Here is a 14317-nt window from a genome sequence, read left to right on the forward strand (position 1 = left end):
AGGAACAAATATTTGAAAAGGTTGAGTCTTTAAGCAAAAGAAAGAATTTGAAGATCTTGTACCAAAATATAGCATAGGTGCGCCCCATATTGTCCTTTTGCAGCTTTTGCTTCTTCGACAAGCTGCGTATTTTAGTATTTCTGACCTAGAGCCCATGTTTTCTTGTGCAACACTTTAGTGATTTAATTCTTGGGGCTCAAGTCAATGTTAGACTATAGATAGAGCAGCCATCTAGTTTGTAAAATCATCTTTTGTTCTTGGAATTCAATAGTGACAATTGTTTTCTTTAATAAAAGTTCTTTTTTTATTTTCTTGTTATTTTATGTTCTTCTTCTTCTCTTCCTTGTCTACGATGAACATGAGTGAGTAGACTCTTCTTGTGTCTTGGGATTGTTGGATGAGTCTAATGACCTAATCCTAATCAAACCAAGACTCGAACCCTAATTTTAGATAAATCTACTTTCTAATCTAATTTCATCGTTTTTATAATGAATTAACAAGTATCAAACTCATAAAGCGACAACGGAGGGTTAGTACTTGTTAATTCATCATCACAAATATCAAAGCAAAGCATCGAAAGAAGAAGTTTTGATATTGGAACAAGTGAAATTAGACAAGGATTGTGAAACATGAGAATAGTCTAGCAAACCTTGAGACAAATAAAGTTTCGTTCTTCAAGGATTCTAATAGCAATCAACCATGAGAATAGGCGTGGTTGCTAGAGGAACACACTCACTGAAACCGAAAGGAGATGTGATAGGCTTAAGAGAAACTTGTCTTTAGAAAGTAGGTCCAATATAAAGTTTTAGGTTTAGGGTTTGGTTTGTGAAAGGTTTGTCATCAAGATGAACTAATAATCCCAAGACGTTTTTTTTTTATTATTCTTTTTAAACCGTTAAAATCACAAATTTGCAACTGAAACTCTTTTCTAATCATCAATAAAAGTTAATCGAATTGAACAACTCCTTGTTGGAACGATAATCTCTTTTTACTACTTTGGTAAACTGTGCACTTGCGGATTTACTCCATCAAAAAGCTTAATAACCCAAGGCACTTAAAGTGTGAAAATGCCTATTTAAGAGCCTCTTTTTACCAAAAATAATTTATTTAAAATCTTGGTAGTTTAAAGGCAAAGGCGGGTGAAAGGAACTTCAAAGACGAGTGTTTTTCAACTTCCTTTCGATTGTTCTTGAGTATGTTTTATTTTTCTTTGATTCCTTATTTAGTTACCATGAGTAGTTAAATAACTAACGATTAAGGCTCTAAGACAAATCATTATTATTACTTGTTAGAATTTTATAATGCATGATCTCTTTTATTCGGTATGATCTGAGTTATATTTAATTTACATATTTATTACTTGTAAGTTGAATCAATCTTAGTTTAGGGTGTATAGGTTGGCATCTTACTTTAAATAGAATTAATATTTATGTATTTTTTCTCAAGATTAGTTAATAAATTAGGGATCTTAGTATGATAATTACAATCTAGGACTTATGTGCGATTGTAAGTCCCGACACCATAAGAAAAAGATCACATTATGACGTCTTTTACATATGTACACTTATAAGTCTCTTAAATAGTTGTGGACCAACATGAAATTATGAAGTCAATTACATCTAAGGGTAAAAGTCTATGGTATATAAGTATGGAGAATGCAACTTCCGGATGGGCTAGATTCTTAGGTCCAACGAGGTTAACCATCATTTATATAAACCTTAGGTCATATTTGGTTTAGAACATGCATTAATTGAACAAAGAGATGGAGGAGATTCAAAGAATCCTAACAACGTTCAACATCTAAATCAAAAATTCATTTACTTTGCATTGCAATCAAACAATCTTTCAAATTCCCCTAATTTATAGTTTTAAAGTATAAGTTTTGTAAATTTCCCATTAGAAAAAGAAAATCTATGTGGAGACGATAACTAAATATTCTATCATTTGAAATGCTTTGTTTTCCGAATTTGTCATCATGTTTGACGATGTTGCCAAGATTGTTGATCTTTTAAACAATGCAATGCAATTCAATTTATTTATTTTATTTGTAAACTCGTATATTCAAAAATAATAAAAATGATTTCATTTTAAATTTAGGTTATATTAAATCATACTCTTACGGGATGTATTGGATTAGGATTCTATGAGATTTTAAAAGACTTTAATTATGAAAAAGTTTTGTGGTATTCAATCAAGACTTTTTGCAACTTAAAAAAAGTTTTGTGGTATTCAATCAAGACTCTTTGTCATTTTAAAAAAGTCTTTGAGGTATTCAATCAAGACTTTTCATCACTTAAAAAAAGTCTTGTGGTATTCAAAATCATTCAAATTTCGAAGTATTGTTTAATAAATTGGATTTTGATGGATTTTGTGGGATTTTGTAGTGTAATTTTAACAAGAAAAAGTCTTTCAGAAAAAAATAAGATTTCTTGAGATTGTTTTTCTTTTAAAAGTTACTATCTCTTTCTTCTCTTTTCTCTCTCTCTCTCTCTCTCTCTCTCCCTCTCTCCCTCTCCCCTCCCTATTCTCTCATTTCTCTTTTCGTTTCTCTACATCTCCATTCTCTCTCTCTCTCTCTCTCTCTCTCTCATCTCTCATCCCCCCTCTCTCCCTCTCTCTATCTCATAAAAAAATAAAAAATTGTATTGAGAATATTATTATAGAGAGTATGTCGTAATCAATGTTACACAAATCGAGTGTTAACTCTCCGAGATTACCGAGTTTATGTTTATAGGTACAAAAATCGTGTTAACTCTGAGGTAAACTCGGTTTCTGGTAAAATCAGAAGGTTTAACGAGTTTGACTGAGTTAACACTCGGTAAACTCGTGTAAATTCGACCGACTTGTAGTGGCTGACACAATATTTTTTTGAAAGATTTGTAAGTGCTGACATAATTTTAAATATGTACAATTGGATTTTGTGGGAATAACATTTTTAACAAATAAAAAATGTGTATTGAGAATAGTGTGTTAGAGTGTTTTTTAGTCCCTTAAAATCTTATAAAATCCATAAAAATTCTTAAAATTCGAAAATCAATAGTAAAAGAACTTTTTATTTGTTTTATTTTTCTTTATTCAAATGCTAGAATTTATTTGTTCATTATTTTTATCATTCACGCTTGTAAGTTTGTTCTTTTTCCCCTAAAATTCATCAAGTCCTTTGAAATTTTAAAATCACATAAAATCCTTTGAAATCTTTAAAAGTCAGTGTGATAAATCCATATTTAGCTTCTACTATTCCAGGAAAGTAAACAATGAATACTAATAAAGATCCACCCAATCCATATTTTGAGTTGTATTACCCATATTGGATGGGGAGAACCCGATTATTAACAAGAGGGGGAACTTTCCAACCCTACAAACAGAAAGGTTGTAGATGAGACGTTTCTCATGCTTATGAAGGCATCCTAGCAAAACATTGAATCTCTTGCAAGAAAAAAATAAATAACGAACTTTGATGTTTATTTAGAATTTTACGTGAGATCTTTACTAAGGTTAAGTAGTCAATTGTGTGAGTTACTAGAGATAAACATGACATATTGATTAGAGACATTTTATATTAATTTTCAATTTACAAATGGCTTTTTGCAACTACAAAGTGTTAAACTCTATTTAATTGACGCTAACAAAGCACAACAGTTTTGCTTATAAGCCATAAATAATAATAATTTTTATTACATGCAAACGAGGAAAAATATGGATTCATTTCTTAAGTTTGTTTATGTTTTCATCATCTTTCTTGCTATACGTCTTCCTCCTGCTAAAGGTGTGTCATTTTCCACACCATTTTCTATAATTTTAGTTTTTTTTTACACAATATTATATCACTTTTTAATAACATTCTCTTTTTCTTATTTGACAACGTAGAAACCATTCCATGCAAAACTAAAGCTGATTGTCCACAACATATATATTACATCATTGAGTGCCTTGATGGTTTTTGTAACTATTGGAGAGACTAAAAAAAACCAAAATAAAATAATTATGTTACCACTAAGCGTATAGTTTTATTTGTATGTAATAATGTTTATAATATTGTTTGTAATTTTATAATTTACTTCAAATGTGTATTATTATTATTATTATTATTATTATTATTATTATTATTATTATATGTAAATAGTTTTACTTTGCTTGTAAAAGATATCACAAGAAATAATTCACAGAGAAATAATAATAATCTAATTTAATATATAAATGAAATATACAATTATGTAGATCGATTGTTTATTTTGATTTTAAATTTAGTATGGTTCTTGAAAAATATTGGAAAAGTTTGTAAGGACTAACTCAACTGAAAATGTCAAGATTTTTAGGATGAATATTTTTCTTGGTTACTTAGGTTTGAACTCATATATAACACTTGTGCTTGTGAGTTTTCAAATTATGTTTGGTATTTCGTCTGCAAACCAAATAAAATCATTGAAAGAGTTAAACCTAAGTTTTTATGTCATAAGTTCATACAAATAATTTATTATACACATTAAAAACCGTAACAATACACATAAGATGATGCATGTAATTTATATCTTTAATATATTTTTAATACATAAAATTTGTGACACAAGTGTTTCTTTTGCCCCCATTTGGACCATAATAGATAATAACATAACAAATATATAGAGAGCTTTCTCGGCAATGAAAAATCTCAAGACAAAATAAAGAAATAAAACGAGTGACGATTTTCATGAAAATAGCTTGGTTATTGACATTGAAAAGGTCATTGCAAATCAGTTTAGCTCAGAGGCAAATATGGATGAATTTGAGTTGTTGAATACGTAACACCCCGATTTTCATTCTAACCATTTCTACCAAGGTTTTTAATTTTTTTTAATTAATTTAATTATGTTTAATAAGTAACACCCCGATTTTCGTTTTTTTTTATTTTAAATTCTAACCATTATCTTTATTTCATTTATGTAACACCCCAATTTTCAATTTTTTTTAATTAATTTAATGATGTTTAATAAGTGAAATTTTTATTAATATTATTATTGATGTTGCTTGTGCTTGAGAATTATTTTGTTGTTGAGAAAATAGAATATTGATGATGATTGAGAAGTAATATGAGAATTTAAATAAAATGAAGTGAGTAGTGAAACAAAATAATTTAGGATTGGGGGTGTAGAATATAAGTTTTAAATAAGTGGAGGAGGGGAGGAGTAAAAGAATAGTGAGTAGAGGAGAAGAGAATCTTAACAAGTGACCGGCCCAAATATAAATAGAAAGGTTAGGAGTTAGAAGAGTCAATATTGCTGAACATGGAAAAGAAAAAAAAAGAGGAGCATAGGACGAGAAACCCTAGCGACAGCGAAGTCAAGCCACAAACCGAAATTTTCAAATAATTCGAGGTAAGGGGGAGAATCTCTTCATCTCTAGGGCTTATTATTTTATTTTCGAGTTGTAAAGGTGTCGAAGTATGAGTGTTGTTGTGACGGCGATGAGATTGTTGATGAGGCTATTGTGTTTGGGATTTGAATTGTTGTTGAGAGATTAAAATTCGAGACAAATAACACAGGGTAAAGTGAACCATAGAACTGAACGGTGAAAAGAGTGGATAATCGGGTAGGTTAATGAAGAATTGGTGTTCTAATGATAGGGAAATCATATGGTGATGATTAGGGACGATTTTGGTGAGTTTAGGGTCCAGAAACGGAGCAAAGGAGGCTCCCATGGTGGAAAATTGCAGAAAATCTGAATTTCAGGAATGGATGAATTCCAATGATCATTTGTATCTTTCCACTAGAGGTGCTTCTTTTACTTGGTCTAATGGGAGAAGAGGTTCTTGTCACACTAAGAAGCATCTTGATAAAGTTGTTTATAATACATCTGGATTGATAGTTGGACATCTTCTAATTGTTGTACTCTCATTAAATCTAATTTTGATCATTATCCTTTATTACTTGATTTCCAACACAATGAAATCAAATATGTTTCCTCTTTTCATTACTTAAATATGTGGGCGTCTCACAATGATTGTATTAATGTTGTGAAAGATTCTTAGAACACTAATATTGTTGGTCGTCGGATGTTTATTTGAACAGAAAATCTGAAGTTACTTAAGAATAATTTGAAAGATTTGAACAAAATCAAAGTGGCTGCATCAAATACGGAATCTATCCAAAATCAAATTTCTACGATAGGTTTTTCGGATTCACTTATGGACCAGGAGAAACTTGCTATGATTGAATTTGACAAGGCTGTTAAATTTGAGGAATAGTTTTGGTAGGAAAATGCTAAAGTTAAGTGGCACATTGAGGGTGATAGAAATACTCCATATTTTCACAAAATTGCAAAGGTAAGGTGTGGTACCAAAACAAAATTCACTTCTTTGTCTTGGTGAAAATTTAATCATGAATTCCTAACTTGGTGAGTGATGATGTCAATAAGATGTTAAATACTTTTTCAAATACGGATGACGTTTCCAATGTTGTTTTCTCTATGAATAAATATAGTGCTCCAGGTCCTGATCATTTTGGTGCTTTATTTTTCCACACATATTTGGAGATTGTGGGGAAAGATGTTTTTATTGCCATGTAGCAATTTTTCATATATAGTTGGGTCATGCTTAACATGAAGGCCAAAAATGTTATCTAAATTCCTAAGTTTACTGCAGCAGACTCTTTTGATCAATACATACATATTGCATTGGCTAATTTGAAGTTCAAAGTCATCACAAAAATACTTCTTGATAGACTAGCTCAAGTTGTTCTTTCTATTATTTCTCATCAACAATGATGGAAGGGAATTTTTTGATTGCATCTTTCTTGCATATGAGTCAATTAAAATTCTTTTTTTTACGGAAAGCAATTAATTTTCTTTACAATAGGTCTTTTGGAGGTATTATTGCTTTGAAAAATGGTTACCGAGAAAGATTTTTACACCCAGGATTAAGATTTCTTGTTACATATTTTGAGGGCATTTGGTTTCAATTTAATTTTTTTTAATTGGATTAAAACCAATTTCTTGTCTGCCAAATTTTCTAATTATCTTAATGGTAAGCTGGATGGTTATTTATCTTGCAAGGGAGGGAGGAGGCAAAGGGATCATTTATCTCAAGTAGGGGGTTAAATAGGATGGTTAATGACTACGCCTGATCATATGATGTTTTTAGCTTTGTTTTCGAGTATGTTTCTATGCATTTGTAGACTTTATAGTGGTTTTAGATTGAGTTGCTCATGTTTTTGAGAATTTTTTGATTTTAGTCGTTGTAATTCTATTTATTTCCTAACCAGATAACTAAATAGGTGTTTTTGAGTCTTTTATGGTTAAATCATGCAATTCGACAAAGCAACACATATCATGGATGTTAAGGAAGCTAAAGAATCAAGAGAAGCAAAGGTTTTGAAGACAAGTCAAGTTAGGGAAATTCGGCCCCAAGTCCTAAGAGCATGTCAAGGAAGAAAAACACTTGAAGAATGAAGAAAAATCAGAAAATGCATCAGGGCCATGCGCCCCAACCATTGCCTTCCTGGAAATACAATTTAGCCTCTGTGCATGAGGCCACGCGCCCCGGATGTAGAGAGAAAAACCGATAACCGATAACCGAAGGCAAACACAATGTGAAAATGCTAATTTAAGAGCCTTAATTCACGAAAAATAATTCATTTAGAATCTTGGTAGTTTAAAGGCAAAGGCAGACGAAAGGAGCATCAATGATGAGTGGTTTACAACCTCCTTTTGATTGTTCTCGAGTATGTTATATTTTTCCTTGATTTTTTATTTAGTTACCATGAGTATCTAAACACCTAAAGATTTTAGTTCTAAGATGAACCTTTTTTATTTGTTGGAATTTTATAATCCATGATTTCATTTATTCAGTATGATTTGAGTTATATTTAATTTACACATTGATTGTGCTTATTCTTTTTCGATTATAAATTGAATCCATCTTAGTTTAGGGTTTATAAGTTGACATCTTGTTTTGACCAGAATCAATATTTATGTATTTTTCCCAAGATTAGTTAAGAAATTAGGGATTCTTAGTATGATGGTTACATTCTAAGACTTATTTGCGAGTGTAAGTCCTTACCATGAGAGAAATATGGCATGTCTTCTACATATGTGCAAGTATAAGTCCCTTAAATAGTTGTGATACAACATGACATTTTGAAGTCAATTACAACAAGAGGAGAACTTTTTATTTTGTTCTACAATACTATTATATATTTACCTTCTACCGTTGCAGGAAAGCAGCCAATGAATATTAATAAAAATTCATCCAATCCATATTTTGAGTCGTATTACTCATATTGGATAGGGAGAACCCAATTATTAACAAGAGGGGAACTTTTTATTTTGTACTAATATACTATTGGGTATTTGGCTTCTACCGTTGCAGGATAGCAACCAATGAATATTAATAAAGATCCATCCAATCCATATTTTTGGTAGTATTACCCATATTGGATGGGGAGAAGCCAATTCTGAATAATAAGAGAACTTTCTAACCCTACAAGAAGGAAGGTTGTAGATGAGACTTTTCTTTGGCTTATGAAGGCATCCCAACAAAACATTGAATATTTTGCAAGAATTTAACAAGGATCAAACATCTTCGTAAACCAATGTTAATAACTAATTCATTGTTCTTAATCATGCTTTGTCATTTGAGATCTTTTAAGTATTTTACTACTTTTTCAACTTTTATTGTCTTCAACTTTATTTTAAGTGTTGTTACTTTTCATGATTTATTTTATTTTTATGCAAACAAAATTTTGTTCTTGTTATACTATTACTTGAGATAATGTATACTTGCACTAGTTAGACTCTTGATATAAAGTAGTTTTTTCAGTATTGGCAGTTAACTCATACAATTTCTCCATTTGATATCTATTAACTTTTATATAAATTAAATGTTGGAAAAAATTGATCTTATGGTACTTTTAATTTATAAATAAATGTGTTGTCACCTCTTCTAGGGTTATTGATATAACTAATTTTTTTTTTTTAATTCATCACTATTATTTCTCTTTTGAATTGTGTCCCTATCTATTATGAAAGGCTAAAATGTAATATATATATATATATATATATATATATATATATATATATATATATATATATATATATATATATATATATATATATCGACATATTGATTAAAGATATTTTATATTAAATTTCAATTTAATAAATGGCTTCTAGCAACTACGAAGTACTAAAAACTATTTAATTGACGCTAACAAAGCATGACAATTTTACTTATAAGTGATCAAAAAGAATAATTTTTATTACATACAAACGAAGAAAAAATATGGATTTGGTTCACATGTTTGTTTATGCTTTCATCATCTTTCTTTCAATACCTCTTCCTCCTGCTAGAAGTATGTTATTTTCCACACCATTTTTTATTTTTCTAGTTTTTCTTTACACAATATTTTATCACCTTTTAGTAATATTCTTTTTTTCTTATTTGACTACTTAGGTGACTTTCCATGCAAAACTAAAGATGATTGTGCACAGCAAATAGATTACATCGCTGAATGCATTATTGGTTTTTGTCGCTATTTTACACCCTTCGAACATCCATTTTAAATTTAAAAATAATTATGTTACTTCTAAACATATAATTTTATTTGTATGTAATAATATTCATAATAATGTTTCTCCTTTTATAATTTACTTTAAAGTTTGTTTATATTCTATGAATGAAATGTGTATTATTATTATTATTATTATTATTATTATTATTATTATTATTATTATTCGTACTACTATTACTACTGCTACCGCTACCACCATTACTACTACTATTATATGTAATTAGTTTATTTTGCATATAAGAGATATCACATACAAGAATGTCACTGAAAAATAATAACTACTATTATATGTAATTAGTTTATTTTGCATATAAGAGATATCACATAAAAGAATGTCACTGAAAAATAATAATAAGCTACTTTAACACATAAATGCAATATATGATTATCTAGATTAATTGTTTTTTTTTCTAATTCTACATTTAGTATGGTTCTAGAAAACATTGAAAAGGTTTGTAAGGCTGGCCCAAGTCAACTGAAAATGCCGAGATTATTAGGATGAATATTTTTATTGATTATTCAACTGAAAAAGTTCATGAAGTGAGTATTGATTCTTTTGATTTATAATTGACATAAGTATGATTTTTGAGTGCTATTACTCATTTGAAGTTGATTTAATTTTGATAGTGCCATGTGTATTTGTCGTTGCCTTCATCCCAAGTTAAAATCAAAGTCAAGTGTAATCCCATGGATAGAAATAAAGGTATATTTTCTAATCAATGGTATTTTTTTTGACAACGTAATCAATGATATTTTTAATTCATCATGCGGATTAAATTTCAATTATGTAATTTTTTTTCCAGTGTCCTATGCAAACTAATGGCATTGACTGTGGCTATTTTGTAATGCGATTTATGAAAGAGATAATATTGGCAAATCAAGACATGATCCTCGAAAATGTATGTATGTGAGTTTTAATATACTGTTAATTTGTAATCATATATATATATAGCTAGGCATTCTTTTTCTAACTCAATTTTTTGCTACTTTTATATTTGAAGTACTTTGGAGATTACAAATGGAGATTACAAATGTAAAACTTATTCTAAAGATAAGCTAGTTGAGGTCGAGGAGGATTGGGCAACCTTTATGGTCGAGTATCTTAGTGAGTTTCATTTTCTTTTCCAACAATTTTCATTTGCATTTTTTAATTGAGTTATTTTAAATTGCAATTGGTTGTACTGGAAATTTTATGTTAATTAATTTTATGACACAGGAGACTATATTGCTCAGAGACTTACACTGTAATTGGTTGTGCTGGACTATATAGCTCGTCACAAGTCCTCTAAAATTTAGGTGTTTTTTTGTTTGTAATTGTGGCTGCTTTTAGGAGCTTTTTTTTATTGGCAACTTTGGATTGACTAGTATCATGACATTTAGGATTAAGTTTATGATCAATTTGTATTGAGATTATCATGAATGTAATTTGCTATATTCATATTTCAGTATCTTATTGTAGCAGTTTTGGTTACAGATTTTTTTAAAAAAAAAAAAAAAAAAACGCTACTTTTATTAGCGCTTTCAATAAAACGCTAAGAATCCCCTGTATGAATAACATAGCGCTTCCCAGAAAATGCTAAGAAACAGCTGTTAGAAAAGCTATTTTAATAGCACTAGAATAGGGTTATATTAGCGCTTTCCTAAAAGCGCTATTGACATATTTCTCTTTAATAGCGTTTGGAAAGCACTATTATAGGATCCTGACCTATTATAACGGAGGCTTTCTTAGCGCTTGGGAAGCGCTATTAAGAGCCAAATTGAGTGCTATTAAAGGGGGCATTTTGTACTTCTCATAAGAAGATGATGTCGAAGGTCCTTCTCTTGCTTTCTTCATAGCATCTTCCAATATTCATCGCCTTCAAATTGACTTGTTGGATAATTAATAGCTTTGCTAATATCCATTAGTGCATTTGCCATCCTAAAAGACAAGTTGTTGTATTCATCTTGAATTCATTCTTCTTGTTCACTGTCCACCTTATTAGATGTTTATAACACCACTCTCTCCTCTCTTGTTCTCTTTTCTAGTTCCTTTTTTATTCTATCCATACATCTCTCATTCATGTTTGAACCTTTCTTTAAGACCATATCATTTTTCATCACATCGACCCCCGCGTCCTTGCATAAGGATCGAATAATACTACACTGCCCAAGTGTGAAAGTATCTTTAGTCTCATTAGAAATCCTCCATAAAGTTAGCAATGAGTCTTACCAAATTAATTTCTTCTCCCTTCAATATAGTTTGAACTCCCACGGCTTTTACTAGCCGAAACTCGGATGAATTCCAACAACTTTCGAGTGTATGAACAAAGAAAGTTGCCCATCTAGTTAAAGGCTTCATGTAGTTTGAGCCAAATTTTGTAGGTAGGAAGCCTTTGGTTTATTTTGACCACGGTGTATTCTCAACACAAAGTTCCTCCTAAATCTTTTCTAATTCTCCTTAAAGGAGCCTTTGTGCCAAGCAATTGTTAATGTATCTTCATCAAACTTAGCTTTGACTCCTCTCACCATTGTTTCAAACATTGGGTCATTATCATCCTCTTGATAAGCATTTGCAAAGAATTCAACCGCCATAGAGCAATTAGCATCCCGTGCCAAACCATTCAATTTAATCCATACTATTCTCTCTAATTCTTCTTGAACTCCACTAATAGTGCCTGTGAATGTTTTCTCGCTTACAAAACTTCTTTTGTTTCTATTTGTTAAACCTAGCTCTTTGAATAGGACTCTTTAAAGAGTTCAAACCTTGCTCTATTCTTTGTAACCATAATTTTAATTCCAAAAACAACTTTCAACAAAGGTTACTAATAACAATAAGTACACAAGAATTTCTTTTTGATTTTGTTAGAAACAAATTATAACAAAAAAGAAACAATATTTGAAGAATTATGAGAATGCGTTTGCATTCTTAAAGCCGCCTCATCCTCTTTTGAAGAAACAATATTCTACAGATAGTACATTATCATCAAAGAATGTGTTCCTCATCCTCTTTTGCCTTGGGTGGACTTAATTTGAACGAGGTGCATACCTCCTTCTCATTCCTTTACCTTTTGGCGTTTAGTGCATAGAAAGATCGATGCCTACAGATGAGAATCTTCGGACGCGGGGTTGTATTATAGTTTCGGCTTGTTGCTTTTGCTTGAATACCGACGAATCCTCGTATCATTTATTTCTTCAGTGCCCGTTTGCAAAGGAACTTTGGACTTGGCTGGGTGGAAAGCTCAATTGCGTGATAGAGTGTGCTTCAACGCTCTCTCTCCTTTCTTGTATTCCTACTCGGTGCTCTTCTCAGATTGTAGATTTATTCCTTGTAGCAGTCATTCATACGATTCACACTATTAGGCTATCGCGCAATTCTATCCGATTTTCTTCTAATGCAGCTAATGTTCAATCCGCAAAGGTGAAAATTCATTCCTTGGTGGTCATGTTGAGTAAAGCTTCGGTGGGGAAGTACTTGCACACAGACTCTACTTTACTTGATTCTTTCACGATGCCTGCACACTACCGTACCTGTGGGGGCCTTTTTCAGGACTCCCGTGGATCTTTTCTTGGTGCTTTCGTTGGTAATATCGGTGCTGCTTCTGTGTTCCATTCGGAAGTCTTGGCTTTCATTCTAGCTATGGAGCATGCGGCTCATCATGGATGGCGAAATGTTTGGTTGGAAAGTGACTCCTCAAGTGCTATTTTAATTTTTTCGAATCCTTCTTTAGTTCCTTTGCTGCTTCGGAACAGATGGTATAATGCCTGTAGTCTTGGCATTCAGATCATTGCATCTCATATTTTTCGCGAAGGTAATTGTTGTGCTGATAGGTAGCGAATATGAGACATGCTATTCAGGGATTTGTTGGGATCAGCTCACTCCCGACGGAGTTACATCTTGATTTCTTCCGTGATAGAGTTGGTTTGCCTAACTATAGGTTTCCTTAGCTTTTAGCAAACTGTTGTTTATTTTTATTTTCCGTTCTTTTTCTTTGGAGGGTTTTGGCCTAGTCCCCCCCTCCTTTTGTACATATTTTTCCCTTTATTTAATAAATTTTTAGAGTTTGGCGGCGTAGGATGGAGGTTTCCCGAGGTGCCAACCTAGTTGGGATGTCGATGATGCCTCTTGAAGCCTGTCCTCTCTTCATGCCCAGCAACAAAAAGAAACTCAACTCATACAATTTCCACATTTGATATGTATTAACATTTATATAAAATGTAGAAAAAATGATCTTATGGCGTTTTTAATTTATAAATAATGTGTTGTCACCTCTTCTAGGGTTATTGATTTAACTAATAATTTATTTTTTTAATTCATCACCATTAGTTCTCTTTTGAAATGTGTCCTCTATCTATTATGAAAAGTTAAAATGTAATAATATATATATAAAAGGTCTAACTAAAAAATAATTATGTGACGTATTGGCTTGTATGTGTGTGTGTCTATATATATATATATATATATATATATATATATATATATAGGGATTTGCTAGAACACATCCAATAATTTTTATGTGGGAGTAATTTAGCAAGCTACACCTTAGGGTGTATTTAACTACTTTTTAGATATAACTTGCTAAAACACACCTTCTAGAAAATAAGTGGGTGTGTTATAGTAAATGCCTATAGGAGTTGCTAACATACACGCACTTAATTTTTAAGAAGGTGTGTTTTGGCAACATTCACCTTAAGGTGTATTTAACAACTTTTTAGTTTTATCTTTGCTAAAACACACCTTAATAAAAACTAGTGGGTGTATCCTAGCAAACCCCATATATACATATATATCGATATAT

General features: G+C 31.0%; 2 protein-coding genes and 1 long non-coding RNA gene across 5 annotated transcripts; all 3 read left to right on the plus strand.

Moving 5' to 3' along the window:
* Positions 1–3638: 3638 nt before the first annotated feature.
* On the plus strand, positions 3639–4114 carry LOC25501303 (uncharacterized). Its single transcript, XR_003007626.2, has 2 exons — positions 3639–3766; positions 3868–4114. It is a non-coding gene; the product is annotated as an uncharacterized lncRNA (long non-coding RNA).
* A 5049-nt stretch (positions 4115–9163) lies between these two features.
* Positions 9164–10980, plus strand: LOC25501306 (uncharacterized). Of its 3 annotated transcripts, none has more exons than XR_005643401.1 (6): positions 9164–9323; positions 9425–10082; positions 10170–10245; positions 10346–10445; positions 10544–10647; positions 10759–10980. XR_005643401.1 is itself a non-coding variant. In XM_013590493.3 (6 exons), exons 2-6 carry the CDS (start codon positions 10078–10080, stop codon positions 10788–10790), a joined length of 321 nt encoding a protein of 106 aa, XP_013445947.2. In that variant the 5' UTR covers positions 9164–9323; positions 9425–10077; the 3' UTR covers positions 10791–10980. The 3 variants fall into 3 exon arrangements, 1 of the variants encoding a protein (XP_013445947.2); XR_005643400.1 differs by having other exon boundaries at positions 10346–10441; XM_013590493.3 differs by having other exon boundaries at positions 10346–10449.
* A 1635-nt stretch (positions 10981–12615) lies between these two features.
* Positions 12616–13353, plus strand: LOC112417399 (uncharacterized). The gene has a single exon (XM_024773033.1). The coding sequence runs from the start codon at positions 12616–12618 to the stop codon at positions 13351–13353; it is 738 nt and encodes a 245-aa protein (XP_024628801.1).
* Positions 13354–14317: the final 964 nt, after the last annotated feature.

Source organism: Medicago truncatula, chromosome 8 (genome assembly GCF_003473485.1).
Source record: "Medicago truncatula cultivar Jemalong A17 chromosome 8, MtrunA17r5.0-ANR, whole genome shotgun sequence".
Taxonomy (NCBI): domain Eukaryota; kingdom Viridiplantae; phylum Streptophyta; class Magnoliopsida; order Fabales; family Fabaceae; genus Medicago; species Medicago truncatula.

Excerpts from the sequence above, each read along its gene's own strand:
- LOC112417399 (XM_024773033.1), top strand. The coding sequence starts at position 12,616 with ATGCCTACAGATGAGAATCTTCGGACGCGGGGTTGTATTATAGTTTCG.
- LOC25501306 (XM_013590493.3), top strand. Across the intron at positions 10,450-10,543 it reads ATCCTCGAAAATGTATGTAT|TACTTTGGAGATTACAAATG; the intron begins GTGAGTTTTAAT and ends TTATATTTGAAG. Across the intron at positions 10,648-10,758 it reads CTTTATGGTCGAGTATCTTA|GAGACTATATTGCTCAGAGA; the intron begins GTGAGTTTCATT and ends TTTATGACACAG.